Raw genomic sequence first — 24872 nt, forward strand, 5'->3', positions numbered from 1 at the left:
AGGTTCAGTTTTGCATTGTAAGATCAAGTGCCAACACTGTTTTTTCCATCACTGCACACTGTTTACCAGAAATTTGTTCCCCTTTTTAAGTGGATTTCATTTTTGGTGGGTTTTTCCTATTTTTCCTGGACCTCACTCTGGGTCAGAAGCTGGATTCAGAGTCAAGAGCACTGTTGCTGGAAATATCCTTTAGTCCACCCCCACTGCCATTTTATAGATAACACTCAGGCTCAGAGACTGGACGTTGTCTCGTCTCTCGTGGTTTGGGCTGCAGAGATTATCACCCAGGAAAGGCAAAAGCTAATCCAGTTCTTCATGTCCGCATATGTGACAGACATTGCTAATCGATCACAGCACTCTCTCCCTTGGGTATGGCCTCAGGATCCTTCTCAACACAGTTCTCCCCACAGACACTACCAAAGGGTCTCAGTTGTGGAAACGAATTCTGCTTTAACAGAGGAGAGGAACAAAGGGTGAGGACACAGAGGCCTACTTCAGACACTTTGTAAAGAAAATGGGGTTGACTTTGGCAGGACCTAAAGCCAGGGCTGCAGGAGCCACCACGTGGCTGCATCTCCCATGAGCCCATATCCTGGTTGTTCTTTCTCAAGGTTCCATAGTTCGGAGAGGAGGAGAGGAGCTGCAATTCCAAGCTAGGCTTAAGGCCACTAAGACAGGGTTGGTCTCACACTTGGAATGGAACGCTAGCAGGGACAGCAGCCCCTGCCCTAGCACAGAGAGGGCATCAGGGACAGAGGGAGTAAAAGCCCAGTCACCTGGTCAGTGCCCCGAGTCCTGGGCACAGAGCCCTTGGGCCACCCCTCGCCCAGCGTTATCAAAGCCTGCAGGAGGCAGTGAGAAGCATGAAGAAGGGACACATGCTCTGAGCCCCCATCTGTAAGCTGGGGACACCGGCCCTCCAAGGCTGTGGCGGCCCTTAGATGACACCACGTCGGTGAGGCCCACGCTGCCTGCTCTCTGCACACACTCAGTCAAAGCAGCCGTTTAGACCAGGGGTATCAGGTAGATTTGGGAACTGATCCCAGCTCTGCCACTGCCTGGCTGTGTGGCCGTGGCCCTGTCCCTTATCCTCTCTGAGGCTCAGCGTCCTCAGAGGAGAACTGGCCACGATTGCAGCATGGACCTCACAGGGCTGCTGGCAGCGGTTTCCTGAAGGAACTATTTGAGGCTCTGAGTCTTCTGGTAAAAACCAGAGAGAAATGCCGATGAGTCAGCAAAGAGGTGGCCAAGGGCCCCCTGCCCTCAGTCCAGCTCACACTCGTGCCTGTGTGCCGCAGGCACCTCCTGGGCCTCTGGCCTGGCTGCGCCCCCAGGCTAACTCCTGGCTTTTCCCACTTCAGGGGTCTAACGCTTCTCCCTGTGGCCGCAGCATCCTCTGGTTCTCGGGGCTGCCTTCCAAGGCTTCGGCTACTTTCGTCCCCACCTCCCTGCCTCCCTGCCAGGGAACATCAGTGCCTGCTGGGGACCCAGCGATCGTCGAGAAACACTGGGAGAGTCATTACGTGAGGTGAAACCGAGGTTAGACCCCAGGCAGGACTTCCTCACTGAGGGCTTAGGAGCCAGGCAAGGCCGAGAGCCATGGAAGTGAAGGATGGAGTCTCCCATCCCCCTGGTGAGACATACGGCGCAAGCCCCAGGACTGGGCTGCCTGGGACTCACAAACCACTCCTGGCTAATGGAGCCCTCCGGTCAGATGAGTTCCGGTTAATGGAGAGCTGGCTGCTCCACTCAATCTGTGCCCCTCGAAGGGACAAACGCCAGATGCTTCGGCCCTGTGGCCTCCAGCCATGCCCTGGGCCCACCGGCCAGTCTCTCCCCATCCCACATTAACCTGCAGACCTTGGGGCAGCTACTCACCGCCCTGGAGCGCCAGCAGGACCACAGGGGCAGCACAGACACGCAGCATGCTGATCCCGCGAGCCTGGAAGAGACGCACAGTGAGTGGCTGGGCCCAGCGGGGGGACCGAGGGACCCTGAGCCGCCCCCTCTGACCGCCATCCCTCCCTTGAAGATTCGCCTCAGATTCTTGGACTTGTCTCAGAAACGCAAAGCCCGTGGATGCTCCTAGGATTCTGCCCCTTAGAAGTGGCTGACTGGCCCCTTGGTCCTTCCCTACTTGCCCACTTTCTTCCTGTCCCCGCAACACAGGCACGAAGGGAAGGGAATTTAGAGAGGGCGGAGCTTGCTGCTCCTCTCCCCCTGCTGAGCCTGTTGATGCAGCGTTGTGTGTGGGATTCCACGTGGGCATTTACTGAACTGAAAAAGAGACAGGGAAGGAGGCAGGGAGGCGGTGAGGCAGGAAGTAGACTGGTTCGGAAAGTGATATTTGAAAAACAGCAATCAGGAGGCCTTTCCACAGAACACCCATGGTGACATCAGCCCAATAAATTGGCTTCTTACCAAATAAAACCAGGATTAGCCCACAAAGGAAGTCCCTCCTGAATACCTAAAGTAAAGGTAAGGTTGGCCCAACAATGAGCATTCTTGATCCCAAAGCCCAGGTTGACCCACTGCGGAGCCAGGGAGAGGGCAGGCTGACCACACAGGTGCCTAGACACCCTGCTCTGGGTGAGATGGACAAGAGACCTCTTGGAGAACAGAATAAGCCCATCCAGCAAGAGGGGACTTCGGTGCCTTGGCCACAGGTATGACCCACCAGGCTGACAACGCCAAGCTCTTGTTGGCCCTTTGCCTGTTGCTCCCCCAGCTCTGTGTCTGCTTGGAGAGGTGCCAGCCAGAGGCCAGTGGGGCCACCCACCGAAGCCCAGAAGCCCTACGCACACGCCTCCCATGTACAGGGGTATAGCTGGCATGCAGCTGGCACTGGAGCCCAGAGGGCTGACCCCTGCCCTGGTTCCCCCAGATCCCACTCTGGCCCCACTGAGAGCTCCCTCTGATCTCCCCAACAAGGCACAAGCAGGTAGTGGGGAAAGGCACAAAGAGGCCTCCTACCAGCTGCATGGCTCTGATTGATCATGTCCCCTCTCTCAGTCTTGTAAAATAGACATAGTAAAGCCCACTTCCAGAATCCTTTTGAGAATTTAAGGAAGCATTTTGCAGAAAACTCTGAGCTTGGCTGGCCTCTGACACATAAACACACACTAAACAGCCAAGACTGATACAGAATTCAGAGCATCAGAAATGGAGGGACCCCAGAATGACCTAGCTAACAGGTCCAACATTTCTCACTTTCAAAATGTTGACCATACATGTAGATCGTGTATATTGTCATTTATTTTCTACAAATGAACTCAGTTAAAAGTTTAAATATAACCTCATCCTAAGCAATAACATCCATAGTTGTGTATTTTTTTCCCAACACCCTTTTAAATGAATAGCATCACTATTAAAATAAAATAATGTTGGGGCAAATCCCATTTAAATCTGCTTAAGAGACTGAGCTCACCTGGCCCCAGGCCCTGCAGGAGCCCACTTCTCACAGTTTGAGGATCCCACCTCCCATGCAGGAGGTGGAGTCCATTCTGCCCCTAATTAGCATGCCCACACCTATGACCCCAGCCCCAGCACAGGGCTCCGCACAGCTCTGTCCCTGGCCCAGATTCAAGGCTCCTCAAGCCTCCAAATTCCTCTGAGCTGCACAAAGGATGCGCAGGTCCCTGGGGTTGAGGGAAAGAGTCTGCTGCTTCTGTCTGCCTGGCATCTCTTCTCTTCTTTGGAAGAGCTCCTCTAACTGGAGCTGACTTGAACCCCTGCTCCACAGGATGGGCACCAGAAATGGCCAAGAAAGCACCCCAAGCTGCCTGGCCACACTGAATAGATCAGGGATGGACACAAACCAGGCAATGTCAATGGGAGCAGTGTGGGATTTTTTTGGGGGGCGGATTATTTTTATAGAACTCCACTTAAGAGGGAACTTTTGGTGGCCTGTTAGAAGTTGGTAGTCATCTTTGTCACCTCTTAGAGAAAGCCTGCCTAAAATTGGTGTCAATTCCGAGAAATACAGATCCAGAGTCCCTATGGCATTATTTCAGGACTTAGATCCAGCCATATCTGATGTCCACATCTGGACTTTTCACTTACCTAAACCAAAAAACATGTATTTTGCTCAACCATGTTAAATGTTTCCTTTTTCTTGCCAAAGATACCTGATAGAGTGGAATAGAGCATGGACTTTGAGGCCAGAGGATCTTGGAGGAAATAGTAGCCCCTCTCTGGCTTTTCTACTCTCTGACCTCCACTGTCATCTCTAAAATGGGGCAGTAATGGCCCACTGCACCTGGCAGTTAAGAAGAGTCAGTGAGAAAGCAGATACGATGGTGCTCTGTGAACCATTCAAAGATGCTGGATTTTCACTATTGCTGGCCAGAGGCTCTGACTTACGCACCATCCCCCTAACATCCCAGGCCCGGTCATGCTGCTGCCTTTGCATGAGACAATTCTTGTGCTGAGTCTTCTTGAACACCTTTCTCCCTCCCATCACTCTAAACTTGGCCTTCAGGCCCACCTGCTCCATCTCTGCATCCATGAAACCACACTGGAATGTTCCAGAACTTACCACCTTCCACTTACCACCTTCAAGATTTTCATCACTGCTATTATTGACTTGTTATTTATCTTTTCCGTGCCTCATTTTTTGCTCTAACAAACGTGTCTCAAACAAAAATACAATATCATTATCAATAGGTAGCTAGCATGAAATGAGGCCGTTAAAACACAGACTTGGGGTCAACCTTCATCAGTTCAAATCCCAGCACTGCTTGCTGTTTATGGGCTGTGTGATCTTGGGAAATTTACTTAACTTTTCTGGCCCTCAGTATCCTCATTTGTAAAAATGAGATACTAATAGTAGTACCTACTTCATAGGGTCCCTGGGAAAATTAAAATAGTATTTGTAAAGCATCTGGAGCAGTGCCTGGCATATAGTAGATGTTATGTGTTTCTTATACGAAACTGTCAACCTAGCATAAAACTTAAGACAATGAAATGTCAAAAGGAAATACAATGAAAACAGAAGATATTAATTGAGTCTTAGTGAGATACTACCCCTTCCTCGAGATTCTTAGGAGTTGGAGATCTAGCTTGCCTGTTTAAAAAGGGGAATTAAGGAATGTCAAAGTGTTTAAGACATACTTTGCCGAACTGAGATTCTCACCCACCCCATCAGCAGAGGAATGGAAGAAGGTTGAAAAGAGTCTAACCGTCTCACTAGGAGTACAGGGACATTTAACCCTGCCTGAAATAAGCCACTCAATTCTGGGAAATATCAGCCTTGAATGACAGAGTCCTTTCTGCAGCACCAAGCGGGAATGCCTCCCCATCCCACTACCACCCCCGCCCTGAATCCATCCCTCATGGGTCTTCTGCTCAACCTGACGCCTAAGGGCTGCCGCACCCTTCTGTGCACTTGTACACCGACCACCGGGTGTTCTCCCGAGTGAAGGTCAGAGGTGCCCTCACTGCCCTCCTGCTAAGGAGCCCCCGCCGCAGCACTCTACCTCTGCAGTCTCCAGCAGACCAGTGGAGAGCACCCAGCTTGGAGTCTGCCAGGCCCCAGATGGCAGTCCTTGGGCAAACTGCCAACCCCTGATTCTCTGTTTTCTCATCTATAAAATTGGCATCCTGACTCTTTGCTGCAGGTTTAGCACATCCCTGGATGGAATGGAGCCCTGGAAAGATGTTTGTCCACCATGCTCCAGTACCGAGAAATGATCTCTGGGGTTGCGGTAATTCAGAGTAAAACTTGGCTAAATTTCAGTAGATTCTGGGGAAGCTGAGAAGCTTGGGGGTAGGAAGTTAGATTGAAGTAGGTGCTCTGGAGAATATAAAGTGCTTAACTTCACAGACACCAGAGAAATGCAAATCAAAACCACAATGACATACCATTTTAATTTTATCAGATTGACAAAAACTAAAAGTCTGACACATCACATGTTGCAAAGGACTGGTATAAATGGGCATTCTCATTCACAACTAGTGGAAATGTAAATTAATACAACTGGCCAGGAAAATAGTTTGGCATAGCCTAATAAACTTGAGGAAGTCCTTGGGCTAAGATCACTGCCAGGTGTACTACTAACGAAACTCTGGCACATGTATACAAGGAGCATATGCAGAAATGTTTATAGCAGCATTGACTTTAATAGTGAAAAGTTGGAAACAACCTAAATATCCATGAGCAAGAAAATTGAAAGATAAATTGTGGTGTAGTCACTCAATGTGAAAATGAATCACAGCTTCTCACAACAAAGCAAATGACTCACAAACAAAATCCAGAGTGAAAAAAAATTAGAAAAGAACACATGCATAGTAACTACATCTGTGTCACACTTAACACCATTTGAGATAGCTTTATATATTATTTAGGTGAAATACATGTGTTCTAGAAGTGTAGAGAAATTCAGGTTAAACATCAAACTTTGAATAGTGTAAAAAAGGAGCAGATGTGATGACCTGAGTGTCTCAATAGTTTGGTAACAATGAAGTTACTATGGGTGTTGATTATATTATTCTTTGTACCTTTTTGTATGTCTATTTCACAACATTTTAAATGTAAGTGAATCTGAGGTTTGTAAAATAAAATGTGAAGGGGGACTTTTACTTTTTATGATGGAATAGTTGGTATCAGACTAACTTCCACCTGAGAACAATTACTAAGCAGGAAAAAAAAATGTGAGAAGGCATGAGAGAGCAAACAAATTAGAAAGTACTTGAGAGGCTAGGATGCCAGAGAAGGGAAAATGCAAGGAAATTCTGCATGCAATTTCCCCTCAAATAATGTTAAGTCATTGCAAATGAGATGCATACCAAAACACCTAGCAGGTAACATCTAGTAATAGGCTAAAGGGTAAGAAGAGATTTTGGCAGTTTCAGAGTGCTAAAGGAGTAATTGGAGTTCAGGGCCTAGCAAGAAGATGGGCCTTGGTAAATACCCAGTTATTCAGGAAAGGCTATGCATTGGGAATAAGGAAAAATCAGAAATAGTTTAACCTTGACTGTATCAAAGTGATCGGCCTATATACTATATGTCTGCTAGTAGAATATTAAACCCTTTCTGGAAGGATCTAACCTTATCCAAAGCCACTGTATTTCTCACACACAATGTCCAGCAGTCAATTAAATTGTGATGGCAAGCCAGGAAATAGCACTCAATGACCAAAATCCAAGAGGAAAAAAGGCAATAGAAACAGACATATAGGTGATTCAGAAAATGACATTATCAGACATGATTTAAAATACTATGATTAGTATGTTCAAGAAGTCCACCAAATATATGAAATCTATTTAAAAATAGAAATCATATAATGATTGTGCATTGAGCATTGACCCCCCTATACAGAATTTTATTGTTGTTAACAACCATTTGATCAATAAATATGAGAGATGCCCTCTCAAAAAAAAAAAAAAAAAAGAAATCGTAGCATGGAAAAATACAGTAATTGAAATTCATAGGAACTGAATACATGGATTCAGCAACAGATTAGAAACATTAGAGGAGAGGATTGGTAAACTGGAAGATTGGTCAATTGAAAATACCCAGATTGAAGCAGAGAAAAAATGTTTAAAAACACAGAAAAGAGCAAAAAAGACATAGGACACATTGTGAAATACATGTATTTTGGACTAAGAAAGAGAGGAGAGAAAACAACTAAGAAGTAATCATAGAGATAATGGTTAAGAATTTTTCAAAACTAGCAAAATACATTAAGCCACAGATGCAAGAAGTTCTACAAATCCCAAAAAGGACATATGAAGAAAACCACACTGTCCATGTAAATGAAATGTCCAGAATAGGCAAATCCATAGAGACAGAAGGTAGATTAGTGGTTGCTAGGTGCTGTGGCTTTGGATGGAGAGAGAATGGAGAGTGACTGCTAATGGGTATGGGTTTATTTTGGAGTGATGAAATCATTCTGCAGTTAGATAGTCGTGATTGCTGCACAACTTTATGAACATACTGAAAAGCACTTAATTGTGTAGCTTAAAAGAGTGAATTTTATGGTATGTAAATTAGATCTTAATTACAAGTGTTTTTAAGTGAAGGCAAAACAAAGATATTTTTCAGAAAAAAAAGCTGAGACAATTTGTCAGTGGTAGGCCCATATCAAAAGGTATATTGAAGTGAGCTTTGGGGGCAAAGGAAATAATCCCACAGGGAAGGCAAGTTACTGTAGGAAGGAATGAAGAGCAATAGAAAGAAATATGAATATAAATGAATATTAATTGATAAAAATAATAATAATGATAATGTCTTATGAAGTTTAAACTATATGCAGAATTAAAATATATGGCCTGATGTCCCAAATATAAGAAGAGTGAATAAAGTCAAAGGTCACCGTATTGTCTGGAAAGTACTAATATAAGGTAGACAAAAAAATATCAAGTATGTATGTTGTAATCCCTAAAATAGGCACTAAAAGAATTATAGATGAAAGTACAACTAACAAAAAATAGGAAATATAGAATAATAACTTTGTAAGAACTTTATTCTTCTGAAAAATGGGTCAAAAAAGAAGAAAAAATTAAAAAGAATAGATGGATAAAAAGAAAACAAATAGCATGATGGTAGACTCAATTCCAAACATATCGGTACTTTTTATTAAATGTAAATGAACTTTCCAAAAAACAGAAGAGGAGGGAATATTCCCAAACTCATTCTATGAAGCCAACATCACCCTAATTCCAAAACCAGGCAAAGACACCACCAAAAAAGAAAATTACAGACCAATATCCCTGATGAACGTAGATGCAAAAATACTCAATAAAATATTAGCAAACCGAATTCAAAAATATATCATAAGGATCATACACCATGACCAAGTGGGATTCATACCACGGATGCAAGGATGGTACAACATTCGAAAATCCATCAACATCATCCATCACATAAACAAAAAGAAAGACAAAAACTACATGATCATCTCCATAGATGCTGAAAAAGCATTCAACAAAATTCAACATCCATTCATGATAAAAACTCTCAACAAAATGGGTATAGAGGGCAAGTACCTCAACATAATAAAGGCCATATATGATAAACCCACAGCCAACATCATACTGAACAGCGAGAGGCTGAAAGCTTTTCCTCTGATATTGGGAACAAGACAGGGATGCCCACTCTCCCCACTGTTATTTAACATAGTACTGGAGGTCCTGGCCATGGCAATTAGACAAAACAAAGAAATACAAGGAATCCAGATTGGTAAAGAAGAAGTTAAACTGTCACTATTTGCAGATGACATGATATTGTACATAAAAAACCCTAAAGACTCCACTTCAAAACTACTAGAACTGATATCGGGATACAGCATAGTTGCAGGATACAAAATTAACACACAGAAATGTGTGGCTTTCCTATACACTAACAATGAACCAATAGAAAGAGAAATCAGGAAAACAATTCCATTCACAATTGCATCAAAAAGAATAAAATACCTAGGAATAAACTTACCCAAACAAGTGAAAGACCTCTACCCTGAAAACTATAAGATGCTCTTAAGAGAAATTAAAGAGGACACTAACAAATGGAAACTCATCCCATGCTCTTGGCTAGCAAGAATTAATATCATCAAAATGGCCATCCTACCCAAAGCAATATACAGATTTGATGCAATCCCTATCAAATTACTAACAACATTCTTCAACGAACTGGAACAAATAGTTCAAAAATTCATATGGAAACATCAAAGACCCAGGATAGCCAAAGCAATCCTGAGAAAGAAGAATAAAGTGGGGGGGGATCTCACTCCCCAACTTCAAGCTCTACTACAAAGCCATAGTAATCAAGACAATTTGGTACTGGCACAAGAACAGAGCCACAGACCAGTGGAACAGAACAGAGACTCCAGACATTAACCCAAACATATATGGTCAATTAATATTTGATAAAGGAGCCATGGAACATGTAAGAGATAAAGAAACATGTAAGAGAATGAAAGTGGATCACTGTCTAACACCATACACAAAAGTAAATTCAAAATGGATCAAAGACCTGAATGTAAGTCATGAAACCATAAAACTCTTAGAAAAAAATATAGGCAAAAATCTCTTGGACATAAATATTAGTGACTTCTTCATGAACATATCTCCCCAGGCAAGGAAAACAAAAACAAAAATGAACAAGTGGGACTATATCAAGCTGAAAAGCTTCTGTACAGCAAAGGACACCATCAATAGAACAAAAAGATATCCTACAGTATGGGAGAATATATTCATAAATGACAGATCCGATAAAGGGTTGACATCCAAAATATACAAAGAGCTCATGCACCTCAACAAACAAAAAGCAAATAATCCAATTAAAAAATGGGCAGAGGAGCTGAATAGACAGTTTTCTAAAGAAGAAATTCAGATGGCCAACAGACACATGAAAAGATGCTCCACATCGCTTGTCATCAGAGAAATGCAAATTAAAACCACAATGAGGTATCACCTCACACCAGTAAGGATGGCTACCATCTAAAAGACAAACAACAACAAATGTTGGCGAGGTTGTGGAGAAAGGGGAACCCTCCTACACTGCTGGTGGGAATGTAAATTAGTTCAACCATTGTGGAAAGCAGTATGGAGGTTCCTCAAAATTCTCAAAATAGAAATACCATTTGATCCAGGAATTCCACTTCTAGGAATTTACCCTAAGAATGCATCACTCAAGTTTGAAAAAGACAGATGCACCCCTATGTTTATCGCTGCACTATTTACAATAGCCAAGATATGGAAGCAACCTAAGTGTCCATCAGTAGATGAATGGATAAAGAAGATGTGGTACATATACACAATGGAATATTACTCAGCCATAAGGAAAAAATAGATCCTACCATTTGCAACAACATGGATGGAGCTAGAGGGTATTATGCTCAGTGAAATAAGCCAGGCGGAGAAAGACAAGTATCAAATGATTTCACTCATATGTGCAGTATAAGAAAAAGGAAAACTGAAGGAACAAAACAGCAGCAGAATCACAGAACCCAAGAATGGACTAACAGTTACCAAAGGGAAAGGGACTGGGGAGGATGGGTGGGAAGGGAGGGATAAGGGCAGGGAAAAAGAAAGGGGCCATTATGATTAGCATATATAGTGTGTAGTGTCGGGGGGGGCACTGGGAGGGCTGTGCAACACAGAGAAGACAAGTAGTGATTTTACAGCATCTTACTATGCTGATGGACAGTGACTGTGAAGGGGTATGTGGGGGGGACTTGGTGAAGGGGGGATCCTAGTAAACATAATGTCTTTCATGTAATTGTAGATTAATGATACCAAAATAAAAATTTTTTAAAAAATGGGCAGAGGAACTGAACAGACAGTTCTCCAAAGAAGAAATTCAGATGGCCAACAGACACATGAAAAGATGCTCCACATCACTAGTTATCAGAGAAATGCAAATTAAAACCACAATGAGGTATCACCTCTCACCAGTAAGGATGGCTACCATCCAAAAGACAAACAACAACAAATGTTGGCAAGGTTGTGGATAAAGGGGAACCCTCCTACACTGCTGGTGGGAATGTAAATTAGTTCAACCATTGTGGAAAGCAATATGGAGGTTCCTCAAAATGCTCAAAATAGACTTACCATTTGACCCAGGAATTCCACTTTTAGGAATTTACCCTAAGGATGCAGCACTCCAGTTTGAAAAAGACAGATGCACCCCTATGTCATCGCAGCACTATTTACAATAGCCAAGAAATGGAAGCAACCTAAGTGTCCATCAGTAGATGAACAGATAAAGAAGATGTGGCACATATACACAATGGAATATTATTCAGCCATAAGAAGAAAACAAATCCTACCATTTGCAACAACATGAATGGAGCTAGAGGGTATTATGCTCAGTGAAATAAGCCAAGTGGAAAATGACAATAACCAAATGATTTCACTCATCTGTGGAGTGTAAGACAAAAGAAAAACTGAAGGAACAAAACAGCAGCAGAATCACAGAACCCAAGAATGGACTAACAGTTACCAAAGGGAAAGAGACTGGGTAGAATGGGAGGGTAGGGAGTGATAAGGGCAGGGAAGAAGAAAGGGGGTATTATGATTAGCATGTATAATGTGGAGGGTGGGTGAAAGGGGAGGGCTATGCAACACAGAGAAGACAAGTAGTGATTCTACAACATCTTACTAAGCTGATGGACAGTGACTGTAATGGGGTTTGTGGGGGGGACTTGGGGTAGGGGAAAGCCTAGTAAATATAATGCTCTTCATGTAATTGTAGATTAATGATAACAAAATAAAATTAAAAAAGAAATTACCTCAATAATGGGTCAAGGAATATATCTAATATTGTCTTAAAAAAGTACTAATAATGTACTATAGGTGTACAATTATTAATAAGTGTATACTTAAACATAATCATGAATACTGTCACAATAACAGCTATTATTATATTATCAAAAGCCTATTGACCTTAACAAATAAATGGTCTCTATAATCTATAAAAAAAATGTCAATGAACTAAAGCTGGAATTAAAGATTTAACTTTGATATCAAAATTGACATTAAAAGACAGTAAAGTTATAGGTCAATCTCTCTTGTATATTCAAAAATTCTAAACAAATATTAACAAATCAGATGTAATGATATATACAAAAGCAAACAATGCATCATTATCACATAAGGTTTATTTCAGGAATGCAAGTTTAATTTGACATTTGAAAATCAGTAATCTATTTCACCACATTAACAGAATAAATAAGAAAATGTATATAATAATTTAATAGGTTCAGAAAACACATTTAATAAATCACAACATCTATTCATCATTTTAAAAACATTCTCAGAGAACCAGCAATAAAAGGAATCTTCTTTAAACTGATAAAGAGTATGCACACATGCACACACACACTATACACAGCCAACATTATCCAAAAATGGCCAAATGGTGAACATTATATCCCTGAGGACAGAAAAAAGACAAGAATATCTTGTACTTGAGGTTCTATTCGATGCAATAAGGCAAGAAAAGTAAATGTATAAATATTAGAAAACTATAAAGATTGGAATGATACGAAGATTGAGTACCTATAAGAGTCCAGATACATGACAGATAAACTATTAGAATAATAACTGCTAAACAAGGACACAGAATATGTTATCAATATAAAAAAATCTATTGTATTTGTAAAGATCAACAAAACTGACAAACCTCTAGCTAGACTAAAAAAACCGAAGAGGACTCAAATAACTAAAATCAGAAAGAAAGAGGAGACATTATAACTGATGCCACAGAAATAAAATGGAGTATAAGAGACTACTTGAATAATTATATACCAACCAACTTAATAATGTAGAAGAAATGGATAAATTCCTAGAAACATACAACTTACCAAAACTGAATTATTAAGAAAAAGAAAATCTGAATAGGCCTATAACTAGTAATAAGATTGAATCAGTAACTTTAAAAAATATAACAGAGGAATATCAGTACCAGATGACTTCACTGGGGAATTCTAGCAAACATTTAGAGAAGAATTCATGCAAATCCTTCTCAAACTCTTCCAAAATAAATGAAGATAAAAAAACATTTCCAAACACATTTTATGAGGCCAGTATTACCCTAAAAGCAAATCCAGACAAATAAAACTCCAGCTCATTAAACCTGATGAATATTGATGCAAAAATATTCTACAAAATACCATCAAACCAAATTCAACAGTATGTTAGAGTATTATAGACTCTGACCAAGTGGGATTTATAGTTGGGATTCAAGAATGGTTCAACATACAAAAATACACCACATTAACAAAATAAAAGACAAAAATCACATGATCATTTCAATCGATGCAGAAAAATTCATTTGACAAAATTCAACACCTTTTGATAGAGCATTCAGCAAACTAGGAATAGAAGGAAATAACTGCAAGATAATAAAGCTTATATATGAGAGCTCATAGCTAACCTCATACTCTGTAAAAAACTGAAAGTTTTTCCTTTAAGATGAGGAACAGGACAAGAATGCTCACTCTTGCCATTTCTATTTAATTATTACTGGAAGTCCTAATCAAAGCAATTAGGCAAGAAAAAGATATAAAAGACAGTCAATCGAAAAGGAAGAAGTAAAAGTATCTTTGTTCACAGATGACATGATCTTATATATAGAAAACCCTAAATATTACTCACACACACAAGAAAAATTAGATTAATTAACAAATTCATCAATATAGCAGGATACAAAATCAACACTCAAGAATCAGTTCCATTTCTATACACTAACAATGAACAAACCAAAAAGTAAATTAAGAAAACAATACCACATATAATAGCATCATAAAAAATAAAATATTCAGGAATAAACTTAACCAAGGAGGCAAGTGATATGTACCACTGAAAACTACAAAACATTGCTGAAAGAAATTAAAGAAAACACAAGTAAATGGAAAGACAGTCCATGTTCATTGATTGGAAGACTTAATATTGTTAAAATGTCCAAAGCAATCTGCATATTTAATGCAATCTCTATCAAAATCCCAATAGCACTTTTTGAAGAAATAGAGAAAAATATCCTAAAAGTCATATGGAATCTCAAACGACCCTGAATAACCAGAACAATCTTGACAAAGAAGAACAAAGGTAGAGGTTTCACACTTTCTGATTTCAGAACATCTTACCAGGCTGTAATCAAAGTAGGTATTGGCATAAAGATAGACACATAGATATTGACATAAAAACAGGCATAGAAACCAGTAGAACAGAAGAGAAACCCAGAAAGAAATGTTTATGTACATAGCCAAATGATCTTCGACAAGGGTGCCAAGGCCATGCAATGGGGAAAGGATAATGTATTCAACAAATAGTGTTGGAAATATGGATATCCATATGCAAAAAAAAAAGGGAGATGGGCTATTATATTACATCATATACAAAAATTAACTCTAAGTTAAAGACCTAAGTGTAAGACCTGAAACCATGAGACTCCTAGAAGAAAACGGGAGAAACTTCATGACATCGGACCTGGGGCTTATTTATTGGATATGACAAAGCAAAAGCAACAAAGCAAGCATAGATAAATAGAACTTCATCAGACTTAAAAACTTCTGCACAGCAGAGGAAACAATCAATAGAGTGAAAAGGTAACAAGAGAATGATAGAAATTTGCAAATCATATATTGGATATATTCAGAATATGTAAACAAACTTACAACTAGTAAAAAAAACAAATAGCACAACTGAAAATTGGGCAAAGGACTTGTGTAGATAGTTCTCTGAAGAAGATAAACAAATGGCCAATAGGTGTATGAAAAGATGCTCGACATCACTAATCACCAGGGAAATGTAAATCAAAACCACAATAAGTTATCACTTCACATCTGTTAGGATCACAATTATGTTAGCAAGAATGTGGAAAAATTTGATTCCTTGTGTACTGTTGTTGGGATTGTAAAATGGTGAAGATGCTCCAGAAAACAGTATGGAGGTTCCTCAAAATACTAACAATTGAACTATTATGTAATTTAGCAATCTTACTTTTGGGTAGATCTCCAGAGGAACTGAAAAGAGTACCTCAAAGATATATTTGCACATCCATGTTCATTGCAGCATTATTCACAATGGTCAAGATGTGGAGGCAATGTAAATTAATCCATTTTTTCCCGATAAAGATAATGTGGTTTATACATACAATAGAATATTATTTAACCTTTAAAAAGAAGGAATGCTACAAAATGAATGAAATTCAAGTACATTGTGTTAAGTGGACTAAGCCAATCACTAAAAAGGCAAATACTGCATGATTTCATTTATATGACATATCTAAAGTAATCAGACTCAGAAACGGCAAGTAGAATAGTGGTTTCCAGGGGCTGGAGGGAGGAGATAATGGAGAGTGGTTGTTCAATGGATGTAGAGTTCCAGCCATACAAGATAAAAAAGTTTTAGAGATTTGTTGTATAACAACATGCATTAGTTAACAACACTGTACTGTTATGTATCATGCAGTTAAAAATCGTTAAGAAGATAAAAACTATCTACTGGTTTATGAAGTTCATGACTGGGATGTTCTGCTTTATACCCTTTCTCATGGGATTAGCGGAAGAAGAGGTCTACAAATGTTACAAAAGCAAAGATAGGAAGTCCCCAACTGGTGGTCAGTTGAAGTAGGCTTGGTTTGGCAGCTGTATCTTCCTATGTCTGGAACTCCAGCTTGAAGAATGTGCCAACAAAGTTAGTAAACTGTGAAAAAAAATCTACTATATTTCTATACACTAAGAACAAACATGAAATTTTAAGAATTATACAAATTACATTAGCATAGAAAAATTAAACACCCAAGGTTAACTCTAATGAGAGATACAGACCTCTACACAGAAATGTATAACATATTAATAAGAAATTTTTTAAAAACTATAAATAAAATAGAGGGACATACTATGTTCATAGACTGAGCATTTTAGTATCTCAAAGATGTTAGTTCTCCCCAAATTGAACTAAAGTTTCAATGAAATTCCAAGTTTCAAAAAAATTCCCCTGCAGGATTTTCCTCGATGGAAATTGACAAGTTAATTCTAAAATTTATATAGAAATGCAAAGAGCTGAGAATAGTTTAGACAATCTTAAAGAATAACATGACGTTGTTGCAAGGAAAAATAAACTGGCCAATGGAAAGAAATAGAGCCCAGAAGACTCACATATATAGCCACCTGATTTTCAACAAAGGCATCACTGCAAAGCCATGGGGAGAGCCTAATTGGATAATCATATGAAAAAAAATAAACCTGAGCTGGACCTACATCTATATCTATCTATCTATAAGGTTTATTCTATATAATTATATGTAATATGATATGTATGTTCCATATCTAATTATCTTTATAACATTATAATATAACTATATAACAAAACTATATTAAAAATATATACATATAGCATAAATTATAAAATATAAAAACTTAGAATATCATACATTCTCTCTATATAATTTATATATATATTCCATATACATAATTATATATATTCATATATAACATATATATGTAACATCTCCAACACCAAATGAGATGGTGTTTTTTTTCCTTACATGTATGTATAGTAATAACAATATTATACAGAGCAGTAATAGTAGTGTAACTTCACTCAGATTCCCGGACCTGATTCCAATGTGTGTAAGTATGTGGGAGGGGTCTTCACAGACATATTTACACCAAGCAATTCTTGAACACGAGGAGGGTGTTGGAGAACTCAACTCAATTCTGATGCTATCTGCCCAGAGACAGCACCTAATTCCCAGGTTAAGGGCTCTGTCCTACACGACTGCCCTCCATCCCCCACTCCAGATGCAGATCACAAGCCACAGGCAGAGTTACCTGAGCTTCTGACCTAATGGCTACAGATTGGAGGTGCCCACGACCTCCCATTTGGTTCGGTTAACTTGCTAGAGTGGTTCGCAGGACTCAGACAAACACTTATATTTACCAGTTTAGTAAAGGATGCCATAAAGGATACAAGTTAACAGCCAGATGGACAGAGACACTGGGCAAGGTCCCAAATGAAGGAGCATCTATCCTCGTGGAGCTTGGGGCCTGGCTTCGTGGCATGGGGAGGTGTTTTGGTTCCCCAAGCATAGAAGTTCTCTCCGACCAAGAAGCAGGAGCCAACCAGCAGAGCAGGCAAAGCAGAGAGAGCAAAAAGCTCTTCTCCAGGGTGTTTGTGAGGGCTCCATTGCATAGTCATGTTTGACTAAATCGTTGGGCATTGTCTGATTCAGCCTCCAGTCCCTGACCTCGGGTGGAGTCCAAAAGTCTCTCATTAATATGACACACCTGTTTCATCTTTAAGACTGCAGTGTTTTCAGGAACTGTGGATGAAGACTAAATGTACCTGGGAAATAGATATTTGGTCATATGAATGACCAAATATGTATATCTTACAACTCATTATATAACTATATATATATATATATATATATATATATATATTCTCTATATATATTTGTACCCAGAATATACAAAAAATTATAAAACAATAATAAAGAAATAACACAGAATTCAATTTTTTAAAAAAGGACAAAAAGCTTAAAGAGACGCTTCACAAAAGAAGACATTCAAATGGTCAGTAAGCATATTAAAAGGTGCTTGAAATCATTGCTCCTCAAGGAAATGCAAATTTACATCTCAGTATGATGCCACTACACAGCAACCCAGAATGACTAAAATGAAAAAGATGTAGAATTTCAAGTGCTATAAAGCATGCAGAGTAACCCAAACTCTCAGTCTCTACTGTTTTCTCCTAGGAGTGTAAATTGTTACAACTGCTTTGGAAAATTCCACTGAACAGGAGACCCAACAATTCCATTTCCAGGTGATGCCTCAAAGAGAAACACGTACTTATGTATCTAAGCAGAGATGGGCCAGTGTTTGTAGCAGCATTATTTACAACCTCGCCAAACTGGAAAGAACCCAGCTCCTTGGTTTCCCTGGTGATTTTTCCGTACTGACGATTCAGGAATGGGGTTTGCTTAGTTCCTTAAGTGGACCATCATCCCCAGTGTGACCTTGGTGGGGACTGAGTGTGGAAAGTGAAAGGTGAGAGGTGTGGTAAAAGTAAAATGGTTCATTTCCCATGGTGACCAAGAAGAAATGAGGTGGGTGAAGAGGGACTCCCCAGAAGTGCCAGAAACAAGAGCCAACAGGTCACCAGAAGGGGAAGTGTGGAGACTGAGGGGCTTCCCAAAAGGGAACACAGAGAGGGCGTCCAGCTTATCCCTGGTCTTCAAGGACCTCTGCACACCTGCCCTCCTCCTGGCCTCCTCCCTGATCTCCCTGCCTCCAGCTGTGGCCCTCCAGCCTAGCCCACATTCCCACTGTGTCATGCTGTCATTCCCCATTGCTCTTCAGAGAAGAGCTTAGTAAATTCCTTAGCCCCAGCATTCAAGACATTTGGGCATCTGCCCCCAGTATTTCCTGTGCCCAGTGTTCATCCCATGCTCCAGGTCCACCAGATTCCTGACACCTTCACCAACATCCCCATTCATCTCACTTCCACGCCTTTGCACGTGCTGTTTCAGCCACTGAAACTCCCCACCCTTCTTAGCTATCAGCCTCCTCCTCACTTTTCAAAATTCAGTTCAAATGTCATCTCCTTTGTATATCTGTGACCTCTCCAAAGAGCTGTGAGTCACTCCTTCCTCTGGGGTCCACCTCTCCATCAGAGCACACTGCTTACGGTGTTTTTAGTGACTTTCTGAGCAACCGTCATGCAGGGACCATGTGTATGTTGGTTTCCGCTGAATCGCCAGGAGCTGCCAGTGCCCAACTCACGGTAGGTGCTCAAAGCATTTGCTACATGAGTGATTAAATGAAAGAATGCTTTCTGTCATAATGGATTTGAAGCTTACTCTCAATGTTAAAACCTGTGTAGACATACACTCCAGTGTTAAATCTTCTGCTCTTTGACCCTTATTTCTTAAATTCAGTGCACTGAAGATCTTTATGTACTTGATAAAGATAAAAGCTACAATCCTTCAATATTTTTTCCCCACCTCAGGTCCTTTGCATGTGCCATTACCCCTGCCTAGAACACTTTTCCTTCTGCTTCCTTGTAGCTTCATTCTCAAGTTTCATTCCAGCATTGCCTCGTCACAGAAGCTTTTACTCTGTCTGAAATGGGTCTCTTCTCCTGTGCCACACATCTCTTTGTCTGCTTCATTGCAATTGTAACACCAGGATTTGTTTAGTAAGTGTTCCTGATTTTGTGTCTATGACCTACCTGCATTGTGGATAATAAGCTCCAGAGCTTGGGATATTTACCTGTTTTGGTCACCACAGGATCCCTACCTAGTGCATAGAATAGGGGCCTGGAATATAATAGGTGCTCATCAAGTAGCTGGAGAACGGTGAATGAATAAATGGGGCTGAGAGTTTGTGTCCAGTCATAAAAGGAGCAGGCCCTGAGGCAGCCCCCAAGATGTCTCTGTTTCTCCATCAACTTTGTCACAGTCTCCAGGAGTTTCCCCGCACCCCCTTCAAGCAACACCTTCAGCTCCCAGGGTCTGAGTGGCAGTGACTGCTGACATCAGACCAGTAATAGGGAACTTTCAGAGACGGATGGGGGTTGCCTGGGGTCACACAGCAAGTTCTTACCTAAGTGGAAATCTCAGGCTGGGGAAGAATCAGCCTGGCAGCCCTGAAGCAGAAAAGAGGCACTGCCACTAACAGTGGGCACTTGGGCACAAGTCTTCCTTTCTCCAAGTGTCAGTTTCTTCATCTGTAGAATGGGGGCAGTGCCTTGGTCTGGCTAAGAGAGTGTGAGGCAGGTGCTGGGCACACCATAGACATGTGGGTAACACTAGGTGCCTTTGTTTTTTGGCCAATGGCAAGGGGTGGGTTGTAGGTGTCTGAGGACAGGTGTGCCAGGACCTGGGGTTATACTTAGGAGGGGCTGAACGTGAGGGCAATGACCTGTCCATTCTCATCCTGTGCAACCTCTCAGTCTATCTCACTCCCAGCTAGGCTGTGAGCCCTTGTCCATGAAGCCTCTCCTAGCTTGAAAAATCTTCTTGCTGGAACTTCTCCCAGCCCGTGCAACCTCTCCTAGCTGAGGAGCATCCCACCCCTAGCCTGTGCAACTTCCATCTATCCAGCAGTCTCCATAGTGCTGGGAACCTTGCCCAGACTCTGCACCCTCTCTCAGCCCCTGCAGCCACACCTCACCCTAGCCCCATTTGCGCCAGACCAGGAGAGGCTGGTTATAAGACAAAGAAAGGGTGCTTTGATCTGAGAGTACCTGAGACACAAGGTTGGGTGCTGGGCAGGGCCTGCTATCCACTCCACTCCTGCCCAGCAGGCCCCACCAGGCTTCCCCAGCCCTGGCTGAAGTGAACTAAGTAGTTCTGATTCATATTAGAGACAGTTTGAAAGCAGGCCCTTGTACCAATCTACATCATCAAGTCCTCTTGGCAGATGAGAAAATAGAGGCCCAGAGAGGCCCAGAGCCTTGCCTGTGGTCACACAGCAAGTAGGGGCCAGGACTTGAGCAGAGAGCCAGGCTGGTGCACTTGCCCACCTCCCTGGGGACCACTGGGTGGCCTGCTCCTTCCTGGGGGCTGCAGTGGCCAGCAGGCTAGGGCCCTGCTGCAGGTGTTCTGACCAGTTAGGGGCTTCAAGGGGCCCTGCCCCCATCCCAGGGAATATTCTCAGGGTGTCTCAGAAGTTCCAAATTTACTCAGAGCTCTCATTTGAGCTGTCATAAAAAGTCCCTTCGGCTGGGTGCCAGGGCGAGGAGTGGGGGGTGGTGGCACCTGTGAGCCGTGGGGTGGGGGTGGGCTCCTCTCAGCTTCCCCTCTCAGGTTTGGGGGATACTGGAGGGCATGGAAGGAACAGCATGTGAGGAAGGGGCTGTGAGGGGAAAGCCATTTTTGAGGCAGTGTGTGTTCCCCCTATTCACAGCTTTCCTCCCTCTGATTGTAAATGATTCACTGGGTGGCCCTAGGAAACCCCCACAGTTCTGAGCCTCAGTTTCCTCATCTGTGAAAGGGGAGAGTTGACTCACCCTAAGAGCTATCATTTATTGAGGGCTTAATATATGCCAGAAGCCTTACCAGGTGTTCTAGCTGATAACAAGACATTTACTACCAATAATATTGCAAGTAAAACATAATAGCTGCCATTGCTTGTGGCCACTGCTGAGCCTCTCCCCATCTCATTACAGTGGCTTCTGTCTGTGCTGCTGAATCCCTAGGGCCTAGAACAATGCCTGACCACAGCCAATCCTCAATACATGTTGAATAAAACTTTACAACAAACCTGAGATAGAGATTGTAGATGAGGAAATTGAGGTTCAGAGAGGTTAACTCAGTGTCTTACTCAAGGGCACACAGTGCTTAGTGATGGAGTCAAGACTCAAAACCCGGGTCTGGCTGATTGCAAAGCCCCAAATCACACTGGAGTGTTGGTAAAGCAGGTCCAGGGCCCCCACCTGAGCCCAGGGACCCCCCAGCTATGTGGAGGAGGGACGAGCCATCATTTCTGTATGCAGGGATTCTGAAGGCTCCACTCCCCTCCCTGGAAGGAAGAACGCCCTGCCTTCCATTCATTGATCAGGCACCAGGGAGGTCCTGAAGGTGCAGAAGAGCTGGCGCCTCCCTAAGGTTCTAGTGGCCTCCTCTCCTCTTTCTGTCTCCTCTTCCCCTCCATATTATGCCCCCATTCAATGCCCACAAACCTTTTATGGGTGCCAACCCCCACCTCCCATCTCCTGCCTTTTCTTCCTTGCTGCGCAGATGGGAGCCTGCAGTGCCTATAGTTTAGCCTTTGTCTTGTTCGCCCCACCTCTCCCCATCCTAGATTTTGACCCCCTCCTAATATAAGCGTTCGTAGTTTCCTCCATTATGGGCTTGTAAGGATCCAGACACCTTGCCTGGTATGGGACCAGCGCTTCTGCTCAACCTATCATGGGAAATGGCAGACCAGGGACCCTGCTGTGGCCTGCCTTTGATCTAAGGTTCCCCCCTCAGAAGGCGTCCTAGGACTAGGAGTCTTGTTTTTATATTATCCAGCCCAGCAGGTTGGGGCCTTGTGTTCAAGCAGACTGAGGGGCCTAACCAGCTCTGCATCTTAGGGTCACAGTTGACCTGGGGCAAAGTTCTCCCCACCAAGCCTCAGTCTCCTCATCTGTGAAATGGTGAGTGAGGCCACCAGCCTCACCTGGTCCATGAGGATTATGGGAGACTGTCCAAGGCCTACCTCGTGCTGAGCACTGGTGCTGGGAAGCCCAGAACCCTGGGGGCTGAGAGGGCCAAGGCCGTGGGTTCCTGAGTGTGTCCCCACACCTTCTGCCCTCTTGGAGACTCATTCGTCTCCTCCACAGGCTCCAGGTTCCTCACAGTGTAAACTCCCCTCCTGGGTGGGCCTCCTGTTGACAGCTGTCATATTTTTATATCCTCAAATCCTCACACCCACACCAGGGAGATGGAACTGCCCTCATCCCCATTTTACAGATGAGAAAACCAAGGCTTAGTGAGGCTGAAGGGAGCACAGAGACTTGTCTGGGTTCACCCAACTAGGAAGTCTCATGGCTAGACCTTGACCCCTCCAGGTTTTCCCCACTCCACCATGTGCTTCTAAAACCCCCGTGTTTTCCCCCAGGGGAACACAGATGTCCTCCTGAGAGTCGCTCCTGGCTTTTTCATGCCCCCTACCCTGGGTCCTTCCTCTGTCCCTATGAGCAGCAACTGGCCAGTCCTTCCAATGAGTCCAAAGCTCCACTCCAGGAACGTACTCACCTGGCTCTTCTTCCAGGAAAGCATCTGCGTGTCCCTTCCTACCCCCTTTGTCATATGTTCAACCCACCCTTCAGGGTGCAGCTTCCCCAGGTCTCCCCACTCCCTTCCCGTCCTCACGTCCTCTGTTTGCCTCTCACCATCAGCCCATCCCCTGTGCCTTCATGACAAAGATGAGTGGCATGCGTGGAGGGCAGGACCAGCCTCCAAGTCACCTGCCCACCTTGCTACACCCTGGCTGAGTTACCCCTTGGGAAAATCTCTACCTCTCAGGGCACCAGTTCTTTATCTGTGAAATGAGCATAGCAATCTATTTGGAAAGATTGGATGAAATGAAGTGGTAAAGCACAGAACCTGCCACAAAGGCAATGCCACCGCCCCACAGCAGGCCCCCTAGGAACACCACACCATCACGCCTACGCCCACACCTGCCCAGCCCAGCTCCCTAGGACAATGAGTGTGGCATCTTGTTGGGTCAGAAACCAGCTTTCCTCTCCCAGCCCCCCACCCTTTGGAGGCTGTTTTTCACAGATAGCTGGTGGGGTCATCTCAGCCATGCCCCTGTCCCCCTGCCCCTGAGGCATCCTGCAGACCCACAGAAAGTCCCTCAGTCAACTGGAGCTGAGCTGAACCAGAGACTCCAGCCCCAGCTTTGCCAGCCGCCTTGACCCCAGCCATGAGGAGGACCCAGGGCCCCCTCTGTGACCATCTACCTTGGGCTCTCCGGGGCAGGGAAGGTGTCCCAGGCCCTGCAGAGCAGGATGTGTAGTCAAGTTACCTGCTGTTCCAGCTTCTTCCTCAGAAATCCATTCTGTGTGCTCGGGCAATCCAGCGGGCTCCTGGAGGTGACAGCTGGGCTCAGCACAGGGTGGGAGAGGAGGTGGGAGAGAACAGGCAGGGGTCTGGGGTGGGAATCCACAATCTGCCCCAAGTCATCAGCCAATCACACAACCTGTCACTTGGATAGACAGCAGGCAGGCGGGCCACGCAGAAGGAACCATTTGGGTGCACAAAGATCAGTCCTGTCCCAAAGAGGTCACACAAGGACAAAAGACAGAGACTATGGGGCAGGGACCATTTGTCAGCACCAGGGACAGACAGACAGCAGGCAAGGGTTGGCCAGGCAGGTAGACAGACAGACAGGCAGATAGATAGCCATGTGGCTGTCAGTCACACTCAGGCAGAAGCAAGCAGACAACCAGACCCTGAGCACAACAGGCCCTTGGCAGAGAGACTCCCGCAGGTCTGGCAGAGGCAGAGGCTGCCATCCTCGGCCCAGCCGCGTGTGCAGGGCGGAGAGCAGGAGGAGGATGTGGTGAGCAGCTCCCTGCCGGCCCAGCCCACAGAGCAGCTCAGCTCCTCCCCGGGGAGTGAGACAGAGGTGGGAGGGGGCTTGGCCCCACAGCAGGGCTCACTGCTCGCCAAAGGTCACCTGCTGGGAAGACATCTGGAGCCATCCGGTGACATCTGCCTCTTGCGGATGGCTGACATCATCCGCAGTCTCACAGTCATGACAGAGGAGGCAGGCAGGACAGCCATGAGCCACCACTTCTCACAGATGTGGAAACAGAGGCTCAGAAGGGTGCAGAAGTGGTATAACAGGATCCAGGAGGCCCCTGTGGTCCTGAGAGTCCAACTCTCAGTTCAGGGACCTGCCTAAAGTCCCATGGGCTCAGCGACCCCA

The 24872-nt window shown here is 43.5% G+C and overlaps 1 protein-coding gene across 2 annotated transcripts in view; it reads right to left on the bottom strand.

Annotated features, from left to right (window-relative positions):
• IL21R (interleukin 21 receptor) overlaps nt 1-24507 on the bottom strand; it is a 35567-nt gene extending 11060 nt beyond the window's left edge. The window contains exons 1-3 of one of the 2 annotated variants that reach the window (XM_017673152.3): nt 24393-24499; nt 23967-24027; nt 1879-1942 (exon numbers count right to left, since the gene is read on the bottom strand). In XM_017673152.3, the coding sequence (XP_017528641.1) occupies nt 1879-1927 (49 nt within the window). In that variant the 5' untranslated portion in view covers nt 1928-1942; nt 23967-24027; nt 24393-24499. Of the gene's footprint in view, nt 1-1878; nt 1943-23966 lie in introns of both variants that reach the window. The other variant, XM_036992483.2, reaches the window with a different exon arrangement.
• Between the last annotated feature and the right edge of the window lie 365 nt (nt 24508-24872).

Source organism: Manis javanica, chromosome 10 (genome assembly GCF_040802235.1).
Source record: "Manis javanica isolate MJ-LG chromosome 10, MJ_LKY, whole genome shotgun sequence".
NCBI classification, from domain to species: Eukaryota; Metazoa; Chordata; class Mammalia; order Pholidota; family Manidae; genus Manis; species Manis javanica.